Here is a 23,362-nt window from a genome sequence, read left to right on the forward strand (position 1 = left end):
AATCTCTCCTCTACCATGTAGAGCAAAGACTTGCACTGAAAACTCAATGCAAAGCGCAGGAGCCCTGCCCAAACTTCAAGGGCATCAAGCAAGGACGCTTCAGCGACCCAGTATCTTGCAGAATTCACCAGTGATGTGAGAATCCAGGGAAAGATTTACCCAAGCTTGGGGAGCCCGAGGGAGCCAGCGGTCGTTTCAGACACACAGCCGTTGAGCATCTATCTCTGAAGATGCTACAGGGAATACTTTGAGTCTCAGACACGCTTTGCCAGCAACCCAAAAGCTCAGGCATCCACTGTTGAAATCCTATGAGTCTGTTTTCTTTAGCCTCAGAACTAGTACATCAGTTTTTTGAACAACCTAAGACCAAGGGGCAGAGATAAACTGCATTGCCAAATAACCTTCAAAGTGTTCACCATCACTATGCTGTTTTTCTTAGCACAGCTTCCCTGCCCTCTGATGTTCCCATTCTTGATTTATCCATTCAACCTTTGCTCAAATAACAGCCTCAGCCAGACTAGAAAAGCACGGTGGGGATGCTTCCTAGGAAATCTGCATGAACACATGGCCTTGCAGAGGAATAACAAATAGCATCAACATGCAAACAATCCAGGAAAAGTTTTAAAGATTACATGGCTCCTAGCCTCCCCCAAATCCTTCTCCTTCTGCACCACGAAGGCTATCACTTTACCCTCCCCAGACTTCTCTCACGTACACCCAAGATCACAGGAGCATCACATTTATATCTGCTGAAGATCTCTTGAGTTTCACTTGGAAGGATTTTTGTAGTTCTAGATTCACCAAAAACTGCTTAAAGGATCAATTATGTAGCATGTTTTTAACATATACTAGCATGCCTTGGGCACTTTAAAACACTTGGGAATTTAAGAAAGCCACACTTAAGTGTTTCCCTGTTCACCTCTCCCGAGTGCCCATGAACTAGGTCTACTAACACCTAATACTGCATTGCACAGGCATCCAGAGCTGCCTCTGAAGAGTCGTGAGGGATCATAGAAACACAGAATGTGTTGGGTTGGAAGGGAACCTTACATCTAGTCCAAGCCCCTGCAGCAAGCAGGGACATCTTTGACTAGATCAGGTTGCTCAGAGCCTCATCAAGCCTGGTCTTGAATGTCTCCAAGGATGGGGCCTCCACCACCTCTCTGGGCAACCTGTGCCAATGTTTCACCACCTTCATTATAAAGAACTTCTCCCTAATGTCTAATCTAAACCTGCCCTGCTCTAGTTTAAAACCATTGCCCCTCATCCTATCGCTACATGCCCTTGCAAACAGCCCCTCCCCAGCTTTCTTGTAGGCCCCCTTCAGGTACTGGAAGGCTGCTATAAGGTGTCCCCGGAGCCTCCTCTTCTCCAGGCTGAACAACCCCAACTCTCTCAGCCTGTCATCCTGACGGGGGGGATCCATCCCACCTCCAGATGCAACACCTCACCACTGCTCAGGTTGCAGCTGGCCACTGCAGCCTGGAAGCGCATGCAAGTCCAGCCATATGACATACCCACCACCTCACGGAGCTTCAAAGACCATACGTTGACCAAAGGATTAGAAAGTACGAGAAAGGAAGACGTGTCACCATTTTATTATGAGGAAAATAGAAGTAATTTGTTTATTCCTCCTCCTCCTGTGATGAGAGGTTAAAATATAAAGGGATACTCCTGCACGCAGAACATTAAATTAATTTATATTTGCGTTTTTAAGCTCTTGAGGAAACAGAATGGCCAGAACTGAAAGCAATTAGTGCACCGAACCAGACAGCTAAAACAACAAAAAACACAGAACAATGATCTCTTATTTCCCAAGTTCAGATGTCACCATCACACTTTCCTATTCATGCTGCATACTGCGTTTTGAAAAGCTGGGCTGTTTTTCTCTGCCTGAAAGGAATACAAAGAGTTCCTATTTTTTTCCTAAGTACTTTGATAGTTAGAAAAGCAAAAACTGATGGAGTGCAAACCGCCGAAGAGGAGAAACCTTTGGCAGGTTGAGAATCTGACATATTGGAAGGTGGGTTCAAAATACAAAGCTAAGAAATGAAAATACTGTAAATCTCCAAAATCTTATTCCCCCTGCGGCATCCCAGATGGTATGTGTTTTGCCTTTTAATTTGAAGAGCTGTGAGACAACCATATCATGACCAAACAGCGGAAAGTAACATCAGTCATCTTCTGCTATGGTCCCCTGCATCACCTCGCACAGTGCATTTTTCATTTGAAGCATCAAGCCGTGCAATAACCATGACATGGTTAAGCAGAGGGAAGCAGTATCAGTCACCTACTGCAATGAACCACAGAGAAGAGAAAGTAATGCAATAAAATGGGCAATTAACACTGAACCTTGGATATAGGCAAGCAACTGCTCCCTGCCACCTGCATTAGTCCAACCCATCACTTGATAAAACCCTTCCCTGAGCAGTAACTTCTAATGACACACACGCATCTGCCCAACCATAAACATTCACACCATCTGTTCTCGTTACAGTTGAGCTCTCCAGCCAGCTTCCAAGTCAGGCTGAGAAGAGTTCACATGGCTCTGATCCACCAGCTCTTTTGCAGCTAGTTATTCATTTGCAAAGAGAATTACTAAGCCAACAGAGTGTTTCCTTTCATATAAGGTCTGTCACAGACAGCACACAACTCAGCCAAACTCAGTAGCCAAAATACCACGACAATTAATGCTTGTGTATTTCTAAAATGTTTTAACTAATGTGTTTCTTCTGTCTCTCAGATTTTTTCCAGTTTTCTTCTCTTACCAGATTTTGCCAATGTGCATAAAGTTATATGGTACACAGAAATTTTTCAGCAACTGCCTGGAGACTCATTATACTTCATCAATTATATTATCAGATAAAGACGGCATTAAAAGCATCAAACAAACAAATACGCAAATTTCAGACAGTTACAGGAAGGTGAAGTGGCCACTGAATATTCTTCAGTGGCAAAGGGTCACTATGAAGTTAAACCGTAAAGAAAAAACGTAAAGAAAAAAAGGCTCCCTGTTGCACTGTTGCTTCTCTCGAATATTCAGTTACATCCCTCACTTATTTACACGGTTATGCAACCTTGCTCTCCCCCACCCCATCCATCACACCTCAGAGAGCGTTTTGTGCATAGCCACTGCATATAAGGAGGCAAGAATAGCTGACAGTTGCTCTGATTTGGTAACACGGATTCGCCATTTCTAGATCACTGGGTCATAAGGCTGCTTAAAGGTGACCCACCAGCCCTGGAACTTCTTGCAGAACTGATAAGTTCACCAGGCCAGACAAAAAAAAAAAGTTTAAAAAAAAACAACAAACTGTTTTCATTCCAACACAGCTCAAGACAATACAAGCAGCAAACTTTACAACCCAATGATAAGCCCATGTGGTTTCAAACAGCACATTTTAAAAGATAGTTTCTCCCAGCACCCTTTTCTGAATTTATCTCTGCAGGTGACAAACAGACTGATTCTTCTTCCAGAAGTACAACCAGAAATACCAGCACTCTGCCTCTTGCTAATCACAGGTAAGGAGTGCAGAGATGAAGAGCTGGACTTATAACCCATAGGCAGCCTTTTTTTGGACAGAAAGAAGCTTTTCTTCTTTCAATCTCTTTTTTTTTTTTTCATCTTAAATACTAGGTGTTTCAGAGAGCTCGGGGAAAGAAATCAACATTGTGACAGATACACACATAAAAACAGGATGTAAACTGGAAATTTACACTTGTAAATACCCACATAAAAATAGGATGTAAATTGGAAATAAATTGCTTTAAATTGGAAAATAAAGCAGGCTCTCAGAAAGGCAGAACTACAGTCAAGCATTATATTATTACTGTATTTCTACCACCGGCTCGCCTCTGCGCTTTCGTTCCTTCCCATCTAGAACTACAGGCAAATCCATGAATTACATGGAAAAGTGTTTTGCAGGACATAGATAGCAGCTTCAGAGACAGAAAAACCCTACTAACATAGACCGTGTCATAGGACAGTATAGAATTGAACAAGTTAACATTGGAGCTTACCATTCCGAGACAAATCAAGTTCCACCAGCTGCATGAAATTTGCTATTTCTGGAGGGAGCCGCTGGATTTCATTATCACTAAGTCCAAGTTTCCGTAACTTCACAAGTTGGAAGAAAGGCTGAAAGAAAGGAAAAATTCCATGTCAGACAATATTCACATAACTCACATAGAAGCATGATAAGCAATAACTGGAAGCCGCTTTCAAAATTTGAGCTAATTAAAGTTATTGTTTAAAGTCAGTTATGCAAACCTCTTTCAGACCTGCATCAGAACGAACGTTTTAATTTTTACATGCAAACAGACTGTTTTACCTAAAATGAAAATTTATTTAAAAAAAAAGCCATCTGTAAAGCTTGCTATTAAAGATGACAGCAGACAGACAATAGCAAAATGCAGAGTGCCTGCTTCAGAATCATTAATGCGGCGAGATTACCCAGCAGGGTAATTAAAAACATCCTAATTACACACCGGGGCTCATTAGGAAGTTAGTGCAGAGAGACACTTCTAAAGGACGAACCAGAAAACCCACAGAGAGGGGCTGCCAAGGTCTTCTTCACCGGCGAACGCCATAACCAACCAGGTTACGGAGCCAGCCTCCCTCGGGAAGGCTCTTCCCAGCCTCAAACATCCTCCGCTCCGCGGCCCAGTTTCGGAAGGACTAATGAAAGTTGGTGGGATATGCACGATTCCAGGTCTTTCCAGCTTGAAGAGGAACCCAAACCCTCTACAGTGCAGACATGGGCACGCAATGCAGGCAGGGCCATAACTTTCCCTCATGCCCGGCTATGGGCCCGGAGGGTCTGGCACCCCCCAGGACAGAACAACCATCAAAGGAGACAGGCCAAGCTGCACATCAGGCCAACCCCAGGCCCTGGGAGCAGCCGGTGATTGAATAACAGCATGGTTATTAAAAACTGATTAAGATGTAGGCATCTCCAGGAAAGCTGCAGGGCCTTTATCTCCTCACAGCTTTCCCCTCTTCCAGACAGGCCTTTGAATGAGAGCGACTGCAAGGGGTGAGGATTGGTGCAGAATTAAATGAATTAAATGCAAGTCGTCTTGACGAAAACTGATCAGATGCCTCAAATTTTGAGAGCCTTCTGTGTCCCCAGACAGCAGCGGCATTTTTTCCCGGTAATCAGATCCTGTGCATCTCCCCCACTCCTGGCATGTGTGCATGTCTGTACCCTCACGGGTTTTGCCCCTCAGGGCAACACAAAGATGATAGCAAGTTTTGGGTATCTACCTACATTCCATCACCTACAATCCTGTCTTGGAAATTAGCACCTTTTTTACTATGATTTTACTTTTTTTTTTTAAGGCGCTGGAGTGTGTGCTCTGAATGTTTCTATCTTAGATTGACACAAGATCAGGCAGTAATACGGGCGTCTTACTAGGAGAAAAATTTAAAAAAAAAAAAAGTCTTACAAATCTGCATTACGATACAAGTTTTCAGTCTTAGTCTCAGCATCTTAGGCCGAAGTTCATAAATCAAGTTTTAAGTGCAATGTTTTGCAACCTCAGCACCAATTTTTCAATACACATTGTTGTTCCTTATCACAGAAAAGTAAAACACAACTGACATTAATGTGGTTTTCCCTCAAAAACAGGGGTTCCTTTCAGGGAATAAAAAGGATAGAGCTTTAAAAAGTTTATAAACACTCAGCAGTCAAAAGATGCACCAGATCTGAAGTGAAAATTCAAAAGCATTTTTTGAGTCGGAGTGGCATTCTGTCCCCTTCCAAGTATTAAAGGCCATTGATAACAGAGTTGAAATTGCATGAGGGAGATAAAAAAACATTTACAGTTCCACATTTCTAGCTCCCTAAAAACATATATCACAATTTAAAAAGCCACCGATGTTTTTTTAATCCTCCTTTGTCCTTACAAGATCCATAACTGCCTTTTCACGTCATTAACATTTTTTATCTTCCAAAACAAATGCCGTCTCTTTTGCTAAATATTTATTAATATGACTAAACCAAGAATCCATCAGAAGCTCAGAAAAGCACTTAAAGATACTTTTGTGAAAACACAGCAGGAGTACGCACCACAGAAGACATCCCAATCTGTCCTAACACTGTCCAAAATAAATACTTGCCAAAAAGTGTTCCTCAGCCAGCGTGTAGCTGCTTAACTATATGACAGTTAAAAATACTGATGTTCTATTACAAATCTTCCCATAAGCAACAGCTGTCCTTGCCAGAGATGCTCTACAATGGCAAGTGAGAAAAGATAGGAAGAACACGGTTAAAAGGCAGAATGGTCACAAAAAGCTATGAAGAGCTGGCATCCCTAGGAAGGTTTGAGGGCCCTCACCACACCACGTGTCAGTGTTGTGTATGTTTATTAAATGTGCAACAAACAAAATTGCACAATAGTTAAAAGCATTCCTGTTTCTTTAACTGACTACTTAAAAGAAAAATAAACTGGAAGCTTCATTTCTAGTTTGCATAACAATTTTTAATGAATGACACCATTTCCTAGATAAAAATCAGAGCTGCAGTTATGTGAATGGCATTTCTTTGAACTTCTTGTTTTTTTCCTTTAAACTGCAGAACTCAATCACTCTTGCATGTTAGTACATCCTACTCCCATTTCAGTAACTATTCTTCCTTTATCCACATCATTAGCGCTCTAAAGCACAACTGGAGAGGCAAAAGCACCTCCTTTATGCCCTGTTTGTTTTACCTGTCAAAAAGACCACAGAGAACAAAGATAATTAAGAGTATACTGAATAGAGGTCAAATATAAATATACATATGTATGTATATATATAAAAATACCTGTAATTTCTTAAATATATGCCAACCAGAAACACGTTCCTAATTTGATGTATCAGGCACAGTTCAGTCGCTATTTGAAAAGCTCTCACACGAACCGAAGCGCAATGGGGTTGTTGGCCGGAGCAGCACATCCACCCAGCATGCTCTAATAGCGGGTTTTGATTGCAGACCCGACGTCTCTACGAGTATCTTGGCAACACTTTTAATGCTGCTCAGTTTAGCCAGCCTAATTAATAGCACTTCAATGAGACAAATAATTCCATGAGCATCAGCACTAAAGAAGCCTACAACTTTCTATGTAGTGGCAATTCCCAACCTTCAATTGAAGCCTTTCCTGCTATCAAAGAATTTGTAGAGGTTTCTCTAACATGAATTTTCTAAGAACACACAACTTGAACAGAGTCCTTCCCACACTGGAAAACTAGTCTCTCTCCTCCACCCAGCCACATATTTTAAAAAAAAGAATAAATAATTCTGACAAAATTGGGTCAATGTCAGCCAATAGAATAAAAAGAAGAAGAAGAAAAAAGAGATAAACAGACAGTGTGATCCCATAGTCCTCATTTTTTATAATTTTTTTTTTTTTTTTTTTTTTTTTAAGAATACCATTACAACTGGCACTCGATTCTAGAAATAAAAGTTAACAGAATTAAACCAAACTAGTAGGACTGATAAAACTCAAGATTTTCTCCTGCGGAAGTGGCCAAAGCACCACATGTTGCTGGCTTTCTTTCAATGGTTCACTCCCGCAACAAAAAACATTCATGCCCGAGAATCTTGCCTGAATGCTTCAGCACCTTTCCTGATGGAAAAATAAAAAGATAAATAAATAAAAGGAAATAGACAAAAACAACTGGCAATTGAAATAAAGAACACAGGAGGGCATGAAGCCCTACTTGCAGCAAACTCTGCTTAACGTGAGAAGCAACATCTCACTGCCAGAGCCTTTCCACTGCCAGAGACATGTCACACTCCAAACCCATTTGGCATAGGTAGCATAACTAAATGACTACTGTGTTAAGCAAAATGTTTCCATAAAAAGGCTACTACTAGCAGCAAAAAGAATTAAAATTAGAACCTTTATGAAATACACTGCCTAATTTTCGAGATGGGCCAGCATGAGCAGCAGAAATCAGAACAACAGGGAGAGAAGGAAGAAAACTGCAAATTAACTCCAGTTTCAGGGTTATATTCACACAGGATAGAAAGAGTGCAGGCACTTGAGCTGTTGCTGACAAGCTTAAAAATTTGTGAGTACTTGCTCTTATGTCAAGTTTCCCTTAGACACCAATACAGATTTTCAACATATGCATGCTGCCTCAGCTTTTAAGGCTTCTTCAGGAAATTACAGTATTATATTCAAAAAGGAATTATGTAAACTACCAAGACACAAGATGTTACTAGGTCCTGTTTCTTAAACTCCATCTATATTTATTTCACCCATTTTCCAAACCTATAGCTGACCAGCGAAAGGATACCTGCACTTTAGAATTAAAAGGCAACACATAGTAATTTAAACATTGTTTAACTCCTAATTGCATTCCTGATTCAAATCGTACTTCAGGCTCCATTTTCTTCTTCTACATTGTAAATAAAAAAATCAATGGGGGAAGCCTTCGCTTTGTTCACTTCCATTCACTAGCTTCGTGTCCTCTTTCAGTCGCCAGATAAGGGAAACTGCAATCAATCCTTCCCCCACCCTTGTTATACTGCCTCAGAAAGACCTCGGGAAAAGGTCTTTCTTCAGGCAAACACAAGCAGAAGCTGCAATGAGATTTTGGTAAGCAAAGCAGTGAACAAGATAAGGCATCAAATCTGTGAAATAACCTCGCAGCACGGCTGACACAATGCTTTCCAGCTCTCCAGCCAGGTTCTCCGTCACTTGCTTTTGGCCCCTAGAAGTTTTTTTGTCTGTACCATTGCACTGCTTCAGCAAGACAGCAGGGCAAGCCCAACCTTTCTTTAGGTTACCATGCAGCTTGGTGGTCAGACCCAGCAGTGTGCCCAGGTGGCCAAGAAGGCCAACAGCGTCCTGGCCTGCATCAGGAATAGTGTGGCCAGCAGGACTAAGGAAGTTGATCGTCCCCCTGTACTTGCCACTGTTGAGGCCCCACATCAAGTACCATGTTGAGTTTTGGGCCCCTCAGCACAAAAAAGACACTGAGGTGCTGGAGAGTGTCCAGAGAAGGGCAACGAAGCTGGTGAGGGGTCTGGAGAACAAGTCTTATGAGGAGTGGCTGAGGGAGCTGGGGTTGTTTAGCCTGGAGAAGAGGAGGCTGAGGGGAGACCTCATCACTCTCTACAACTATCTGAAAGGAGGTTGTAGAGAGGTGGGGGTCAGTCTCTTCTCCCAAGTAACAGGCAATAGGACAAGAAGAAACGGCCTCAAGTTGTGCCGGGGGGGTTTAGGATGGATATTAGGAAAAATTTCTTCACAGAAAGGGTCTTCCAGCATTGGAAGCAGCATTGGAGCAGGCTGCCCAGGGAAGTGGTTGAGTCACCACCCCGAAGGCTTTTAAAAGATGCGTAGATGTAGTGCTTAGGGACATGGTTTAGTGGTGGACTTGGCAGTGCTAGGTTAACGGTTGGACTTGATGATCTTAAAGGTATCTTCCAACCAAAACGATTCTATGACTCTATGATTCTAAGAGCAAGGATTAAATCAAGTGAGGCAGAAGCAGCACTGAATTCAAGTGTTCTGCTTCCTGGGGATGTGTTTAATAACTGGGCTGTGGTTATTACCAAACAGTTATATACAAACACATTCCCCCTGCCTGTCAGAAGGGCAAAGGTGAAGAGGGAAGGGCAAGCTTCTCCTCGTTCCTCCCCCACCTCTCTTGTAAGAGTCCTCAATAGTCAACTCCGTGAAAGCCCATCCATAGGGGACACTCAGTGGTAAGGTTTCCGAGGGGATGGGATACTTGATGCCCTATGCTAACTGACTGGTGGGATTTCGGACATTGCTTCTGCTCTGAAGTCAGCCACTGGACGTACCAGCCAGGAGTCGACGAGAACATGGCCACACTTACACCTACAGCGAGCTGTAACACGCCCTGCCTTCCACTCAGGCCGCAAGGCACCCCCAGTCGAAAGCCACAACTCACTTGTAAGCAAAAATTTCCTTCTAGGATGCAATCCTGTATATCGTCATCTTAAAATTTGTCCCAGAGACACTCGCCAGGAGCAGGAGTGGGAGCACGGAGGAAAACCAGCAAGAGCAGTGAAAGGGGACACCTTCCCCTAGAAGCACATCCTAACCAGTTGCACAACGAAATGATGAGGAAGCTGGATCCTGCTCCGGATTCATGAAGTGTGTAACAAGGTCCCAGCAGACTCCAATGAAGCCTAGTATGGGCGTTATCAGCTTGGCATCTCCCACAAGCCTGCTACCAACATCAGGATCCCTCAAATCACTCCCACCTGCCTTCAGCTGCGAGCAGGGATAGCTGGTGAGGGCAACAGGGTTTCACAAATGTGGATCCCTCATGTTCCTCTGCGCCAAACACGCTTTAATTTTCAAAGAAAGTACTAAGAGAGCAGCACAGCAGAGTCATCATGCAGTTGATGACTCTGTATCAAAGTGTTACTGTAAGCAGCTACTGGATTTCCTCTCAAGACATGAGGAGATGCAGCAGCAGCTGGTGGTGGGCCATGATATGCAGACCTCTGCCTCCTTGCTAGGTGGCAAGCCAGCAACGGACAACTGCTTCATGCAGCTGAGGTCTCTAATCCCATCTCCACAAGTTTCATGGCAAAACCAGAACTTCTACAGATTTTTGGAATGGTGGAAGATTGTTTCACATGCCCAAACCATGTTTGTAGAATATGTTGAAGCTGTACTTTGCTCTTGCAGCATACTAGCACCAAGTTTGTCATCATGAATAACAACGAAAGATGGCACGGGGCAGACATTCAAGCAGGAATCCATACAAAATGTTAATAAAATCACTAGATTTCACAAGAAGAGAAAGTATTCACGAAAGATCACAGTTCACGGGCATATACCCTAAACGGAACCACACGTTGCAACTGCTATCTCCCCCTCCAAAGGATGAAGGATTAGCCAGGCAGAAGGGTTATGGGGGGGTCTACAGGAGACAGAGCAAAAACGGTAACCGATGCCTCACTGAAGCTGCCATTCAACATCTACCCACTTTGTTTCTGGCCCCAATTTTCAAAGCACCTGACATTTTCTGACCTACAGTCAATGATGGGCCAGTTGCAGGTCCTCGTCTCGGTCGTTACCATCCATTTTAAAAAAAATAAACAAGGGACTATCCACTCTCAAAACCCAATACACTGCAGCACTGAATCCAAATGCTGCTCTACCGAGAGATGCATTGAACAGGTTGCCTCATACTGTTTCCTGGCAGGCAAGGATTTACTTTCTCTTTTATGTCAATTAAGCAGAGGCAACAAAGGTTAAAGAGCACTTGATGCCACAGCCATTAGAGCACAGCGGTGGGAGGGACCATCTCTGCCTTTGAGAGAGGCCAGAAAACATCTGCTACAATGAAATATGGATTCATTGCAGTTAAATGCATCTGTCATTTGGAGAAACAAAAACAAAAAAAAAAAAACCTCAACCACATTTAATCTCACTAATGAATTTGTAGCATGCATTTTTCCAGTATACAAGATTGTTTGGCAGGAGGTAACATTTTTCTTAGACCAGCTGATATAATTAGAAAAATAATTCTATAATTGATTTCAGAGCTACAGACGTATAATCTTTGCCCACAAACCTTGTCTCACCTGTGTACATCACATGGAGAAGGGGATGCTACCAATTTACTACAACAATACACCCCTTACAGAGAAAAAAAAAAAGTTAGAAGTATTGAAACATAACCACCTAATTACTTTCTTCTAACCAAGGTCAAAAATCAATAGAACTCCACTGCTACTACAGAAAAAAAACTGACATTAGAAAATATTTCAAACCAAGCAGACTTCAAAATCTTCTGAACAATCTCAGGGACATTAACAGGGAAGTCAGACTTCCTAGGGGACACCAGACCAGTCTGCTCCCCTCAGACTGTGGTCTTTCAAATTCGATGTTGAAAGGCAAAGTAGCTTCTTCAAGTCTTAAGCAACAAAACAGAAAAATCTGGAATCTAGCAGAAAAACTAGATATTTATCTGATAAACTTATTTGGAGCCTTCAGCACAGTGTTCTATGTTTAGAGGGATGTTAATATAAGGATCCAATGCTGCTTCTTTACAAACCATTATTTATTGTAATAATTCAAGCGTGCATTGCACACTAGTACTAATTGACTACGCCCACAAAAGTTTTTTTACAAAAGGTTAGTATTCTCAAGACACTGAAGTTGTAAAGTTGCAGGTGTTCTTAGAAAGTATTTCACATAGCATTTGTCATACTGAAAAAGATTCTTAAACTTTCAGTAAAACTACCTTTACTGTGTGCATACAGTCTACTTAAGTTCCACAGAGTGGCATAGTTCTCTCTCTGATATTAACTGGAAGTACATGCTTGTTCAAATCGTCTACTGGTATTTCTTCAAGGATTTACAACAAGATGTGCAAAACCAGCATGACACTATCAATGTTACGTTAAAAGGTGAATATTCACATTTGAGGGTGAATAAACAGGGAAAAACACAACAATTCTACTTGCATCATTAAAAATATCAAAGCTAAAGACAGGTAAACTCCTTGACATGACCTCTACAGAATCATAGAACAGTTGAGGTTGGATGGGACCTCTTGAAGATCATCTAGTCTATCCAAACGCCCTGCTCAAAGTACGAGTCGCCTAAAGCAGGTTATCTGGGACCATGTCCAGTCAAGTTCTGAGCATCTCCGAAGACGGAGACTCCACAACCTCTCTGGGCAGCCTGTGCGCCAGTGTTTGACCAACCTCACAGTGAAAAAAGTGTTTTCTTATTTCAGACAAAATTTCCTGTGTTTCAGTCTGTGCCTCTTATAATGTCACAGGACACCCCAAGAAGAGTTTTGCTCTGTCTTCTTTATACCCTCTCATCAGGTATTTATATACACCAATAAGATCCCATGAGCCTTTTTCTTCTCAAGGCTAAACTATCCCAGCTCTTTCAGTCTCTTCTCATGACAGATGCTTCACGCCCTTAATAGCCTTTGTGGTCCAGTATGCCCATGATTCTCTTCTTCTGGGAAGCCCAGCGCTGGACACAGCACTCCAGGTGTGTTTCCTCCAGTGCTGGCCAGGGTAGAAGGATCACCTGCTGGCAACACTTTTCCTAACGCAGCCCAAGACACCCTCAGCCTTCTTTGCCATGAGGGAGCATTGCTGGCTCACGGTCACCCTGTCCAATAGGTCACACAGGGCCTTTTTCTGAAAAGCTGCTTTCCAGATGGTTGCTCCCCCCAGCCTGTACTGGACAACGGGATTATTCCTCCCCAAGTGCATTCAGGGCTTTGTATGTCTCTTTACTGACTTTAATGAGATTCCTTCTCTGCCCATTTCTCCAGCCTGTCAATGGCCCTCTGAATGGCAGCATAAACATCTTTCTTATCAAACACCTCCAAGCAGATCCCTGAACATGCCAAAGTCTGTTTCCTGAAGTCCAGGGTTGTGATGTTGCTTTCTGTGCTGTTCCTTCCTCTTAGTATCCTGAACTCCATCATCTAATGGTCACTACAGCCACTGCAACTCTGACCTTCACATCTCAACCGGTCCTTTCTTATTTATAAGTACAAGGCCCAACAGAGCACCTTTGTCCATTGACTCCTTGATCACCTGTGTTAGGAAGTCATCAGTGCACTCCAGAAAACTCCTGAGTTGCTTATGTCCTGCTGTGTTATCCTTCCAGCAGGTGTCAGGGTGGTTCAAGACCCACATGAGGACCTAGGCCTGCAAACATGAGGCTTCTTCCAGTTATCTGAAGAAGGCATCACCTACTACTTCTTCCTGATCAGGCAGTCTACAGCAGACACCCAAAACAATGTCACCCACTAATCCCAACCTGCTCTTAGCTGGCCCATCATCCATCCCAGGGCAAAGCTACACATATCCCTGGCTGCTCTCCCACATGAAGGGCAACTCCTCATCCTTCCCTTCCTGGCCTGTCCTTTAAGAGCCTGTTTTCATCCATTGCAGCACTCCGATCATGTGAGATATCCCAGCACATATCTGTGATCCCAATGAGATCTATAAATTTGAAAAAAAGGAAATAAAGCTTCTAGATGTTTACGTTTTAAGAAGGCATGGCTACAACCCGTGAGCACAAATTTAAAGAGAGGTATAGTATGATATAATCTCTTTCCACAGAATATTACTGGCCATTGACCAAGCAAGCATCTTTCAGGCTTACAGTTGCATAATGGGAGAAACTATAGTAGAACAGTGAAATTTAGTCTAAAAGGGGTTTGGTTTGTTTTGGGTTTTTTTCCTGAGACAGAGGTGTGGTACAGGAAGAACAGAGGGACTTTTTCTTAAGGAGCTTTCACAAGATTTTGGTATGATAACAGCACCCTGAATTTCAACACCACTCATAATAAGGAGATACAGGCACCAGCTAAGCTGAAAGCCAAGCAGCAGCGCACCACCGGCTTCTCTCACACAGAAACTGGGGCACGAGAGGAGGCCGGGGTTTAACCAGTACTCTCGGCGAAGGGGTCTCACATCAACCAAATAACTACAGAGAGGCATTAGCATAAAACACCAAGAAGAAAAATTACGATTCTCTCTCACAAACAGAAAGAGAAATGATTGAGAGTTGCATCAGATTAGGTTTACAAACACTACATAAAAATAAACCCCGAAAGAAGAAAGAGTTCAGCAGACTCTTAACTAAACTAAGTGCATACATAAAATTTTGAATTTCTTTTTTTTGCTATTGGAGATCCCACATAAACAACATCTGCAAAAAGTCTCATGGGAAAGTGGATTTTATCCTTCGAGTAGAACAACTGAGCAGCAGCAAGACACAACAGCAGCAAAACAAGAGTTACAAGCTATTTCCACCACCCACCAATGCAAAGAATGCTCGTGATTTAATATAAGAGCCAAAATATAATACTGCATTCAAAGGTTCATAAAAAAACTTTTTTTTTTTTTTTTTTACAAAACAGTGGGGAAAAAAACATGCAGAGATCCAGTTTTGTACTGCCAATTCCATGCACAGAGAAATTAAGTTGACAGGATGTATTGGCCCTTAAATTCTCATGTACAAGAGCAGGAAACAACATTTCATCAACTACAGACTGATCTATAGAATTGAAAGCATATTATTTTTATCTGATGCTTTTCATTAGAGAAGCTATTGAAATGCATCGTGCAGAATGTGTTATTTTCTTCTATCAAAGCAATTTGCCAGAAAGCCTACTCTTCAGTGAAGTGTAGTTTTTGACGTGTAGCAAATGATATATTACACATTACAGCTTGAGTTGAAAAAGACTTCAAGTTTTCTCTCCTAAGGAAAATAAAAATGGTCCAGGTTTAGAAAAAAAAATCCACAGACTACATTTTTAAGTCACTCTGTGCACACTGGTGACCACATACTATGTTTTTTTTTCAATCAAATCAGATGATACATTGAATATTCAACAGAAGGCACTTTGGATCCAACACCAGAGAAGGAATTACTTAAGCAAGTTAAGAGCCACACTCTACCACTGCCCCGATACAAAGCCCTTCCTTTTGGGACTGAAGGGTGCAGCTCTTTAATTTGTCTTGTAAAGCAGAAGTGGTGAGAAGCATGCTGACAGCTAGAAACTGCTGTTCTGTGGGAAAACAGCCACATCTGCCAAGGAAGGCTACAGAGACCTCAGTATTGTGGAAAACCACCAGCAGCTTAATAACACACAGCCTGCTCCTCCAGTACATCCCACCGGGCTGGCTCATCCTGCAGAAAGGGCAAAAGCAGAAGAGGGAACCTGGGAGGCAGCAGAAAGGAAGGGGAAAGAGCGGAGTGTAAAGGCAAGTAAAACAAAGTAAAATAAAATGTTTGCAAGGGCAGCTGAGAATACAGCACAGAAGGGACAGGAGAGGAAGCAAAGAATCAGAAACACAAGGCAGAGAGAGACGTTTAGGTCAGAGGAAGTAAGCAAAGATCCTGGAACATTAAGGACGGGGGAGGATGGGAAAATATGAACATGCGGGACAAGGAATCTGCGACACGAGTGGTAACAGCAGAGAAAGGTCGCTGTCAACACGAGCACATGTTCTCCATCGTGTAGTCGGGGAAGGGAGGTACGACGGGATCCAGGGACCCAGCAGAGCAGTTGAGACCTGGGGAAAGAATCAGAGCACTGATGTGGGAAACCAAAAGGATCCCTCTGCGGTAGCAAAAGGATATTTGTAAGTTGCTGTACAAACAAGAATGAATAACTTGTATTCCTGAGAGGCTGACAGGTATAGGTTCAGAAAAGAACATATTTGTAGAGAAAAGGGGGTGAGAGAAACTGAGTTAGCCCACTCTTTCATGGTCCACATATGCATTAATGGACAAGGGAGCAAACAAAGGGAGGAGTGGAAATACCAGGGGCAAAACCGCCTCCCTCCACTTCTTGGACATTTCTTTTCAGATGTTTTACGGATGAACCCTTCCTACACCTCTCCCTTTAAAAAAAGGTGCACCATACATTTTGGTGAGCAAACACAACAAAAATAAAACCAACAAAGTAATTCTTTCAAGACAATTCAAGTGTATTTCTTGTTTCTCCTCTCCTGAGGACACTTCAGATGACTCTCATAACATACAATGCCGCAACGTTGCTGGGCCTTTCTGCAAGCCCTTTCCCAAATGGGACACCACAGCAATTCTTTGAGTTGCCTTCTATCTTTTGAGGGGACTTTTATGTGTGCTTGTTTTGATGGGGTTTTTTTGGTAACACCCTAACATATGTCGTGCTCTACTGTCCTCTAGAATAATAGAGGTTTTAAGCATGCTAGCAAAGACCGCAGATTAAACAAAGACCAAGACTACTTCTGTACCTCAAAATGGAGGTTTTAGGGTGTATTAAGAGTATATTGTTTTACTGGTGTATCAGAGCAAACCAATCAAAGAACACTTTTCATTGCTATTTAACAGCAACGGGGGCAGGGAGAAACAGGGGAGAAGTGGGGAAGCGTGGGCATCCAACACAAGTTGCCCCATCAACTTAAGAGAAGTGCAGCCAGTTCATTCATTCCAACAGGCCACTTGCTGATATTTATCTGCCTCGGAAAGCTTTATATCTGAAGGGATGAAAAAAATTGTGCAAGTGGAAGGAAAGCAGATGTCTGGAGATAAAACCATCATGGGTGTCTCAGGCTTGCCGCGTGGCAAAGCTGGGAAAAGAACTCACCGATACCTACTTGGTTTCACAGAAGTATCACGAGACCTCCTGCCTGCTGTAAGAGCCATTTCAGACCACACCTGCCCACACTGGGAAGAGGAGGTCTGAACTACCAGCGTATATAACGAAGAGCAGGGCAGCAGAGTTGGGGTCTTCCTCGTCCATCCAACTCCTGCAAGTCTATAGGGCGATTCTTCACTATTTCACAGTGAGCCTTCACAGCAGCAGTTTCCTAAGGAGGACCAAAACCTTCTCAGTGACACAAACACCTTCTCGGTGTTACGGGATATGTTACGGTATCAGCACAGCATACAGATGATTCGCCAGGAATCAGCACAGATCACTGTGAACTTCAGGACTTCATCAAGTATGGGAAAACATCTAACGAGCCAGCCACCGAGAGAGAGAGTTAAAGAAGTCTCCTGACTTGCTTAGGCCTGAACTGAGCCCAAAACCAGTTTGATTTTGTGTTACTGCCTTTAGGCATATAGAGAAGAAACTTAATGGAGGTAAGGTAAGACTAATATAATGCATTACACCAGATTAAGGGCATAATGACCACTAAAATCTATGCTGACCTAACAGTTTGTTAATTACACGCCCTAACGATTTCCCTCGTGTTTCCTCTGTCAGAGGTATGGTGTACCCCTCCTTTTTGTACTTATTTCCAATTCTGTATCTGCAGTCTGCATCGACGCTACACTTTTCATATAAAGGGGAATGAACAGTGTACCCTGTAGCTACCTTCCAAAGAGAGATCTTCCACTGTTCTCCTCAGCCAGATTCCTATAGCAGAACTTTTAAAAACTATTTGCTGGTAGCAATTGTAAACGAGGCGCTTCCCATCCATTTCCAGATTCAATAGATCAGTTCCACATCCAAGACGGCAGCTGTATTTTCGTACCCGAAACTCCTACAGAGTCAACACTTATGAGATGATGGCACTATATTCCATTTATCAGAAAACATTAATAAGGAACTGACAAGAAAAGTTCATAGGTCCGTGTGCAGGAAGCCCTAATAAAAATGCCTTCCTGCATTGCTGACAAGGCATGAAGCGCTCAGGACAGATACAGCAAGTATGCCTCTGTGGTTGTATTTCATCGGATTCCTCCTAGGCCAGCTAAAAACCCACAAACATATTCGGACAGTATATTTAGGCACTCCCGTAATCTGATCCCTGCACATAAAAAAAAAAAAAAATAAAATCTTTCTAACTTCAGCTTTTGCTTGATTCCACTGCAAAGCCAAGGAGCCTGGGTTGTTGTTTGTCTTTTTGGGTTTTTTTTACCCCCTTAGCTATTTTTTTACCTGTATGGGACTTAATACGTACTCACGTGTCAGTAACGGGAAGAAGTGGTCTTTTTAGCCACCACAGGACAAAAAAGACTATTATTTCACATATTACGGTTCAAGGAAGAAGGGAAACAATGAATAGTTGCGCTCTATTTACAGAAATAAATACCACATCATACCACGAACAACAGACATCATCCTTTACATTTGTACTCAGCACCCAGTTTGTGGGGGATTTCTTAATTTTTAAAAAACAACGGAGAGCCATAGGCCTCAATGGGATTTCAGTCACAAGCATATTCAGCAGCCCCGCAATAAGAAGTGTACAAGCCTGAAAGCCAACACTAAGAAGAAAAGTCTAGTACGAAAAGAGAGAGAGTCCTGAGTCTCGTCTGTGCACAAAGCCAGCAGAAACTGCTGGAAGTAAAAATAGCACCCACTACACGGAGGCTATGTAAACCAGTTTTGCTCCACTTCAGAAGGATAAAGAGCTCAGTCACAACAAGATGCAAACTTGCGCCCAGGATTTTCAAGAGAAAAAGCCGAAATTAATACGTCAGTTCAACTGAACGTCTTTACTACTGTCTACAGGAAAACTTCTCCACCATGACTACTCTCACTACCTAGAGTGAAAAAGCAGTTTATGTGAGAGAACTGAGACTAAAAAAAAGAAAAGTAAGACTGTTTAAATTTGGGTATGAACAGAACAACTTTGACTCAGGTGGAAACAAAGGTGCTTTTGAAAATTTCTCTGGCTACTGAGTTCAGCTTCTTGGATTCCAAGTTAGTAAGAGTTCACGCAGTTTTAAGGCGCAGCTTCCAGATAACACTTCCCTTCCAGTGTCAAACTCAACCAACCACAATTCACAAAGGCTTACGAGGTGTCCAAAGTTTAAAGAGGAAACACTGAAAAACACCCTTGGTTGTTCAAGTCAAAAGTGGAGTATGCCTCCTGTATCCGTGTGGAGTGGAACAGTGACTCGCTGGAATCACCCCGATGGAGTTTCTCTACCAAAACCAGCAAGTGCCAGCCAGGGGGGTCACACTGGCGGGTACCACCTTGAGGTCTCAAAACCACTTTGAGTTGAAAGTGAATTTGCCTTTGGCAATACTACCAAAAAAAAAAAAAAAAAAAAGAAAAAAAGTACTGTGCGCAGAAATCTGGCTACATGTTTCCCGCAAGAAGCAAAACACTAACAACTGCGTGGGACTTAATTCGAAGAAAAAAAAAAAAAAAACACAAAACAAAAAGCTTATTCGCCTCTCATGTTTTGCATGACGAAGTTTCCAGGAGTGGAAGGCAGAAACGAGAACGCTGTTGTCTGCTAGAGGGTTTTGGGGTTTTTTTCCCCCATGTACAGAGCAGATAACATCTATCGAAAAGGGAAAAAAAGGGGAGGGTTTAATACCCTCCAAGGTCTCGTAATTCCGATGACGTGATGTTAATCACAACATATATTCACATCCCATGACTCCGGCCCTAACCCCTCTGCCCTCCAAACAGTACTTTTCCTCCCGCCGGGCGAGCACCGCCAGCTTTTGCTCCAGAAAGCTCATTTTCCGTCAAACTACGGTGAAAAGCTAAAGGCTGACCCGGGGCTCCGGCTCCTCCTTGAACCGCCGGGGTCACCGCCGCAGACTGGACGGCCCCACGCCGCCCGGGGCCGGGATACCACAGCATCCCCCCCGGCCCCGCTCCGGGGCACCCAGCAGCCCCTCACCGCAGCCGCGGGGCGGCCCGGGGGAGCTCGGCGGGCACCTGCCGGGGCTGGCACCGGCACCGCGGGGGGGGCGGGGGGGGTGTCGGGGGGACGGCCCCGTTCCCGGCTTACCTTGGGCAGTTCGCGGAGCTGGTTGGCGTCCAGCAGGAGCTCCTCCAGGCTGCGGCTGTAGCGGTAGATCTCCTCGGGCACGGCGGCCAGCGAGCAGTGCCGCTTGTCGATGGACTCCACATGGCGGTTGCACCGCCACAGGGGGATGCAGTGGAACATCGCCCCGCCGGGGGAGGCGGGGGAGGGGACGGGGGGGGACACGCACGGCGGGGCGGGCGGTGCAGCCGCTCACCGCCGCCCCCTCCTCCCCGCCGGCCGCGGGAGCCGCTGCCCCCTCCGCCGCCGCGCACCCCGCGTCCCGGCCAGCCGGCGGCAGCCACCCGCATCCAGCGCGCCGGCGGCGGCGGGAAGCGGCCCCGGAGCGAGCGCGGCGGCCCCGGGAGAACAATGGGCGGGAGCCGGAGCCGAACGGGGGGAGGGGGGAGGCAAAGAGAAGGGGGGTGCGGGACCCCCCCTTAGTGCTCCTGGTGTGGCCGCTGCCCTCCCCGCAAGGGCATGGCGGGGCGCCGGGCACCGCGCTGCTGCTGGCGGCCGCCGCGCATTCCCGCGCCTGACCCGGAACACGGGCGGCCTCTCCCCATCCCTCCCCTCCCTCCTCTCCTCCCCCGTCCCGGCTGACATCAGCGGGGCCGGGCCCCGCCGCCCCGCCCCGCCCCGGACCCGCACCCGGCCCGCCGGCCTGCCCGGGGAGGGGAGCACACACCGCGCACAGCCTCCCCCCGGCACCGCATCGCCCCGCGGCGGGCGGCCACCCAACTTTCTGCGGAGGAGCTTCTTCCCCCGGGTGGGAGGGTAAAAGCTTTGCCCGGCGGCAGAGGGGGTGCAGCAGCCCGTGGGGGTGGGAGTCGGGGGTCCCAACCCCCGGCAGCCCCCTGGGGTCGGGTGGCCGTCGGTGGGACGGTGTGACACGGTGTGAAGCGGCTGGGGATGCCGTGAACCGGGTTTGAGCCGCTCGTTTTGCCCACTTTCAGACATGCCGTGCCTTACCTGAGGTGCTAGCAGACATCCCCCCGCCGGAACGCGCGCGGACGGCACCAACATTTTCTTTTCAACTGCTGGAACACGACGAGCTCTTCGGAAAGTAACTCCATAAAACATATGGAACGCTGTCTAGGGACCGTGGCCGTGGAGGATGTTTGTCCTCTCAAACTACATTGCTGTGGCATTAAAAAAAAATATATATATACTATCCTTAAGGCTTTCTGAAATTAGTTTTTTGGTGTGTTTTTTTTTGTTTGGTTGTTTTTTTTTTTCAATCCACTTCCAAAAGAGCCAATGGTGCGGTGGGAAGGGTTAGCGAAGGTAAACACGGTGTTTCCAGCTGCTCCCACTCCTCGTACCGACGCCAGCGGGGCGATGAGCTGGGCGCTCACAACAAAACATGGCCCCAGAGGCTCCCGTCCCTCTGGTTGCATAACAGCAATTTTGTAATCTACACAGTGACATAAAATATTTTTGAAAACAGGCACTCGATCATCTTGAAATATTGCTAATTTCTCGCATAATTATAACTGGGTGCAGGGACAGGAATAGGGGAGAGGGGGAAGTTTGTTGTAGTCATCTCTGTTCTTCAATCCCTGCACGGTACTGACAATCTCTAAAAGTTGCAATATATTTTTTGTTTTTTCTTAAATCAGCTGATAAATCTTGCAAGCTACACTTATTTAATTTCTGTCAAATTGCAGTGATCTGCCTATTTTTGGGTTTTAAAAAGGACGTTTTAGGAGCTTGTGTACTGTTGCTCCTTGCTGACGTACAAAACAAGAAACTTTAAAAATGTAACCATTTTCCTATAAGTACCTTAAAAAAAAATCGGTCGGAACCAACAGCTTCTTTCTTCAACCAGCGTACCCAGTAATTACCAAAAAAAATATGTGGAACCTCACAACGTGTCCAAATAAAGTATGTAAAGAAATCTGCTAGCCCGCCTGAGAAGAACTGTAAATATTGCTGACCTGATAACAACTGAACGGGAGTGGTTTTTCAGAAAGCCACGGGAAACGATCTGCCTTCTGACCATACCGTGATTAAAAAATGTGTGTTGGAGAGAAAAGTGTCAGCGTTCCAGCTCAGAGGACCATAACTGGGTTTCCAATATAATTTTCATCCACTACAAGTGTACGAAACATTTATAGCACATGGAAGAAGAAAGCCGCGATCGATCTTTTTCATCCCGCACTTGAAAGGAGGGCTATCATCTAGTGGCATTCTGAGCAGGGCTCGGAGATTGGCGTTCTCAATATACCTACAATATTTTCAGGCAAAGAATTTCTCGGCTCCTGCAGTACCCATGGAGGGAGCGTTCATAAATCTGCTCGCGTGTGCTTGGAAACGGGGCGGGCACGCACAGACCAGCGCTCCCAGGCCTTCCCAGCCCCGGGGCAGGAGATTAGATAACTACAAGACAGAAGAAAATCAAACAAATGTGTTGCGCACCGGCCTGGAGCTTGGCCAAGGCGGGGATGCAGGAGGCTGGCCAGCAGATTTCAGAGGTGGAGGAGGACTGTCACCATCACTCTTGGTGGGTCCCAGCCAGGTGCTGCACTTCCAGCTTCTGGTGAGGCTGGTCCTCCCTGGGGGCAAGCAGAAGGGCCAGGTTCAGAAAATCAAGCTTCTCCTGGCAGCTCCGACCCAAGCTCTGGCACGGGAGGTCTCAAACCAGACGAAGGGAACACAGTGCTCTCAACGGAGATCTGCTGCCAAGATTGCCTCGCCTAAATTCAGCGACCATTACAGGTCCTCAGAGCCTTTCTCCCTAGGGAACCCTTTGGAGAAGCGGGACTGCAGGGAAGCTTTGCAGCAGGGCGAGGGAAGGAGGGAGGGCTGTGACTGAGCACCCCCAGCATGCATAGGACGTGCAAGTTCTAGATAGGACTACATCGTAGGGGTGGGATGGCATGAAAGCATTTGAAACTGAAGAACAATATGACTTGCTTAATTGCCAAATGGGAGGGTGAACAGGTTGACTCCTGGGCGCCAGCTCTTAAGAACAGCCTTATGAGTGTCACTTCAGGACCTGAAGATAATCCTGCTCACCTTCTGCTCGGCTGGAAGTATCTACATTGTCATAGAATCATAGAATGGTTTGTGTTGGAAGGGACCTTAAAGATCATCTAGTTCCATCCCCCGACAGCTGAGCCTGGCA

General features: G+C 44.9%; 1 protein-coding gene across 1 annotated transcript in view; it reads right to left on the reverse strand.

Annotated features, from left to right (window-relative positions):
• The window catches only part of LRRC1 (leucine rich repeat containing 1), a 73,157-nt gene extending 52,368 nt beyond the window's left edge, over positions 1–20,789 (reverse strand). Inside the window, exons 1-2 of the mRNA XM_074581612.1 lie at positions 20,218–20,789; positions 4,021–4,138 (exon numbers count right to left, since the gene is read on the reverse strand). Coding sequence (XP_074437713.1) covers positions 4,021–4,138; positions 20,218–20,376 — 277 coding nt within the window. The 5' untranslated portion in view covers positions 20,377–20,789. The remainder of the gene's footprint in view (positions 1–4,020; positions 4,139–20,217) is intronic.
• Between the last annotated feature and the right edge of the window lie 2,573 nt (positions 20,790–23,362).

Source organism: Larus michahellis, chromosome 3 (assembly GCF_964199755.1).
Source record: "Larus michahellis chromosome 3, bLarMic1.1, whole genome shotgun sequence".
NCBI lineage: Eukaryota > Metazoa > Chordata > Aves > Charadriiformes > Laridae > Larus > Larus michahellis.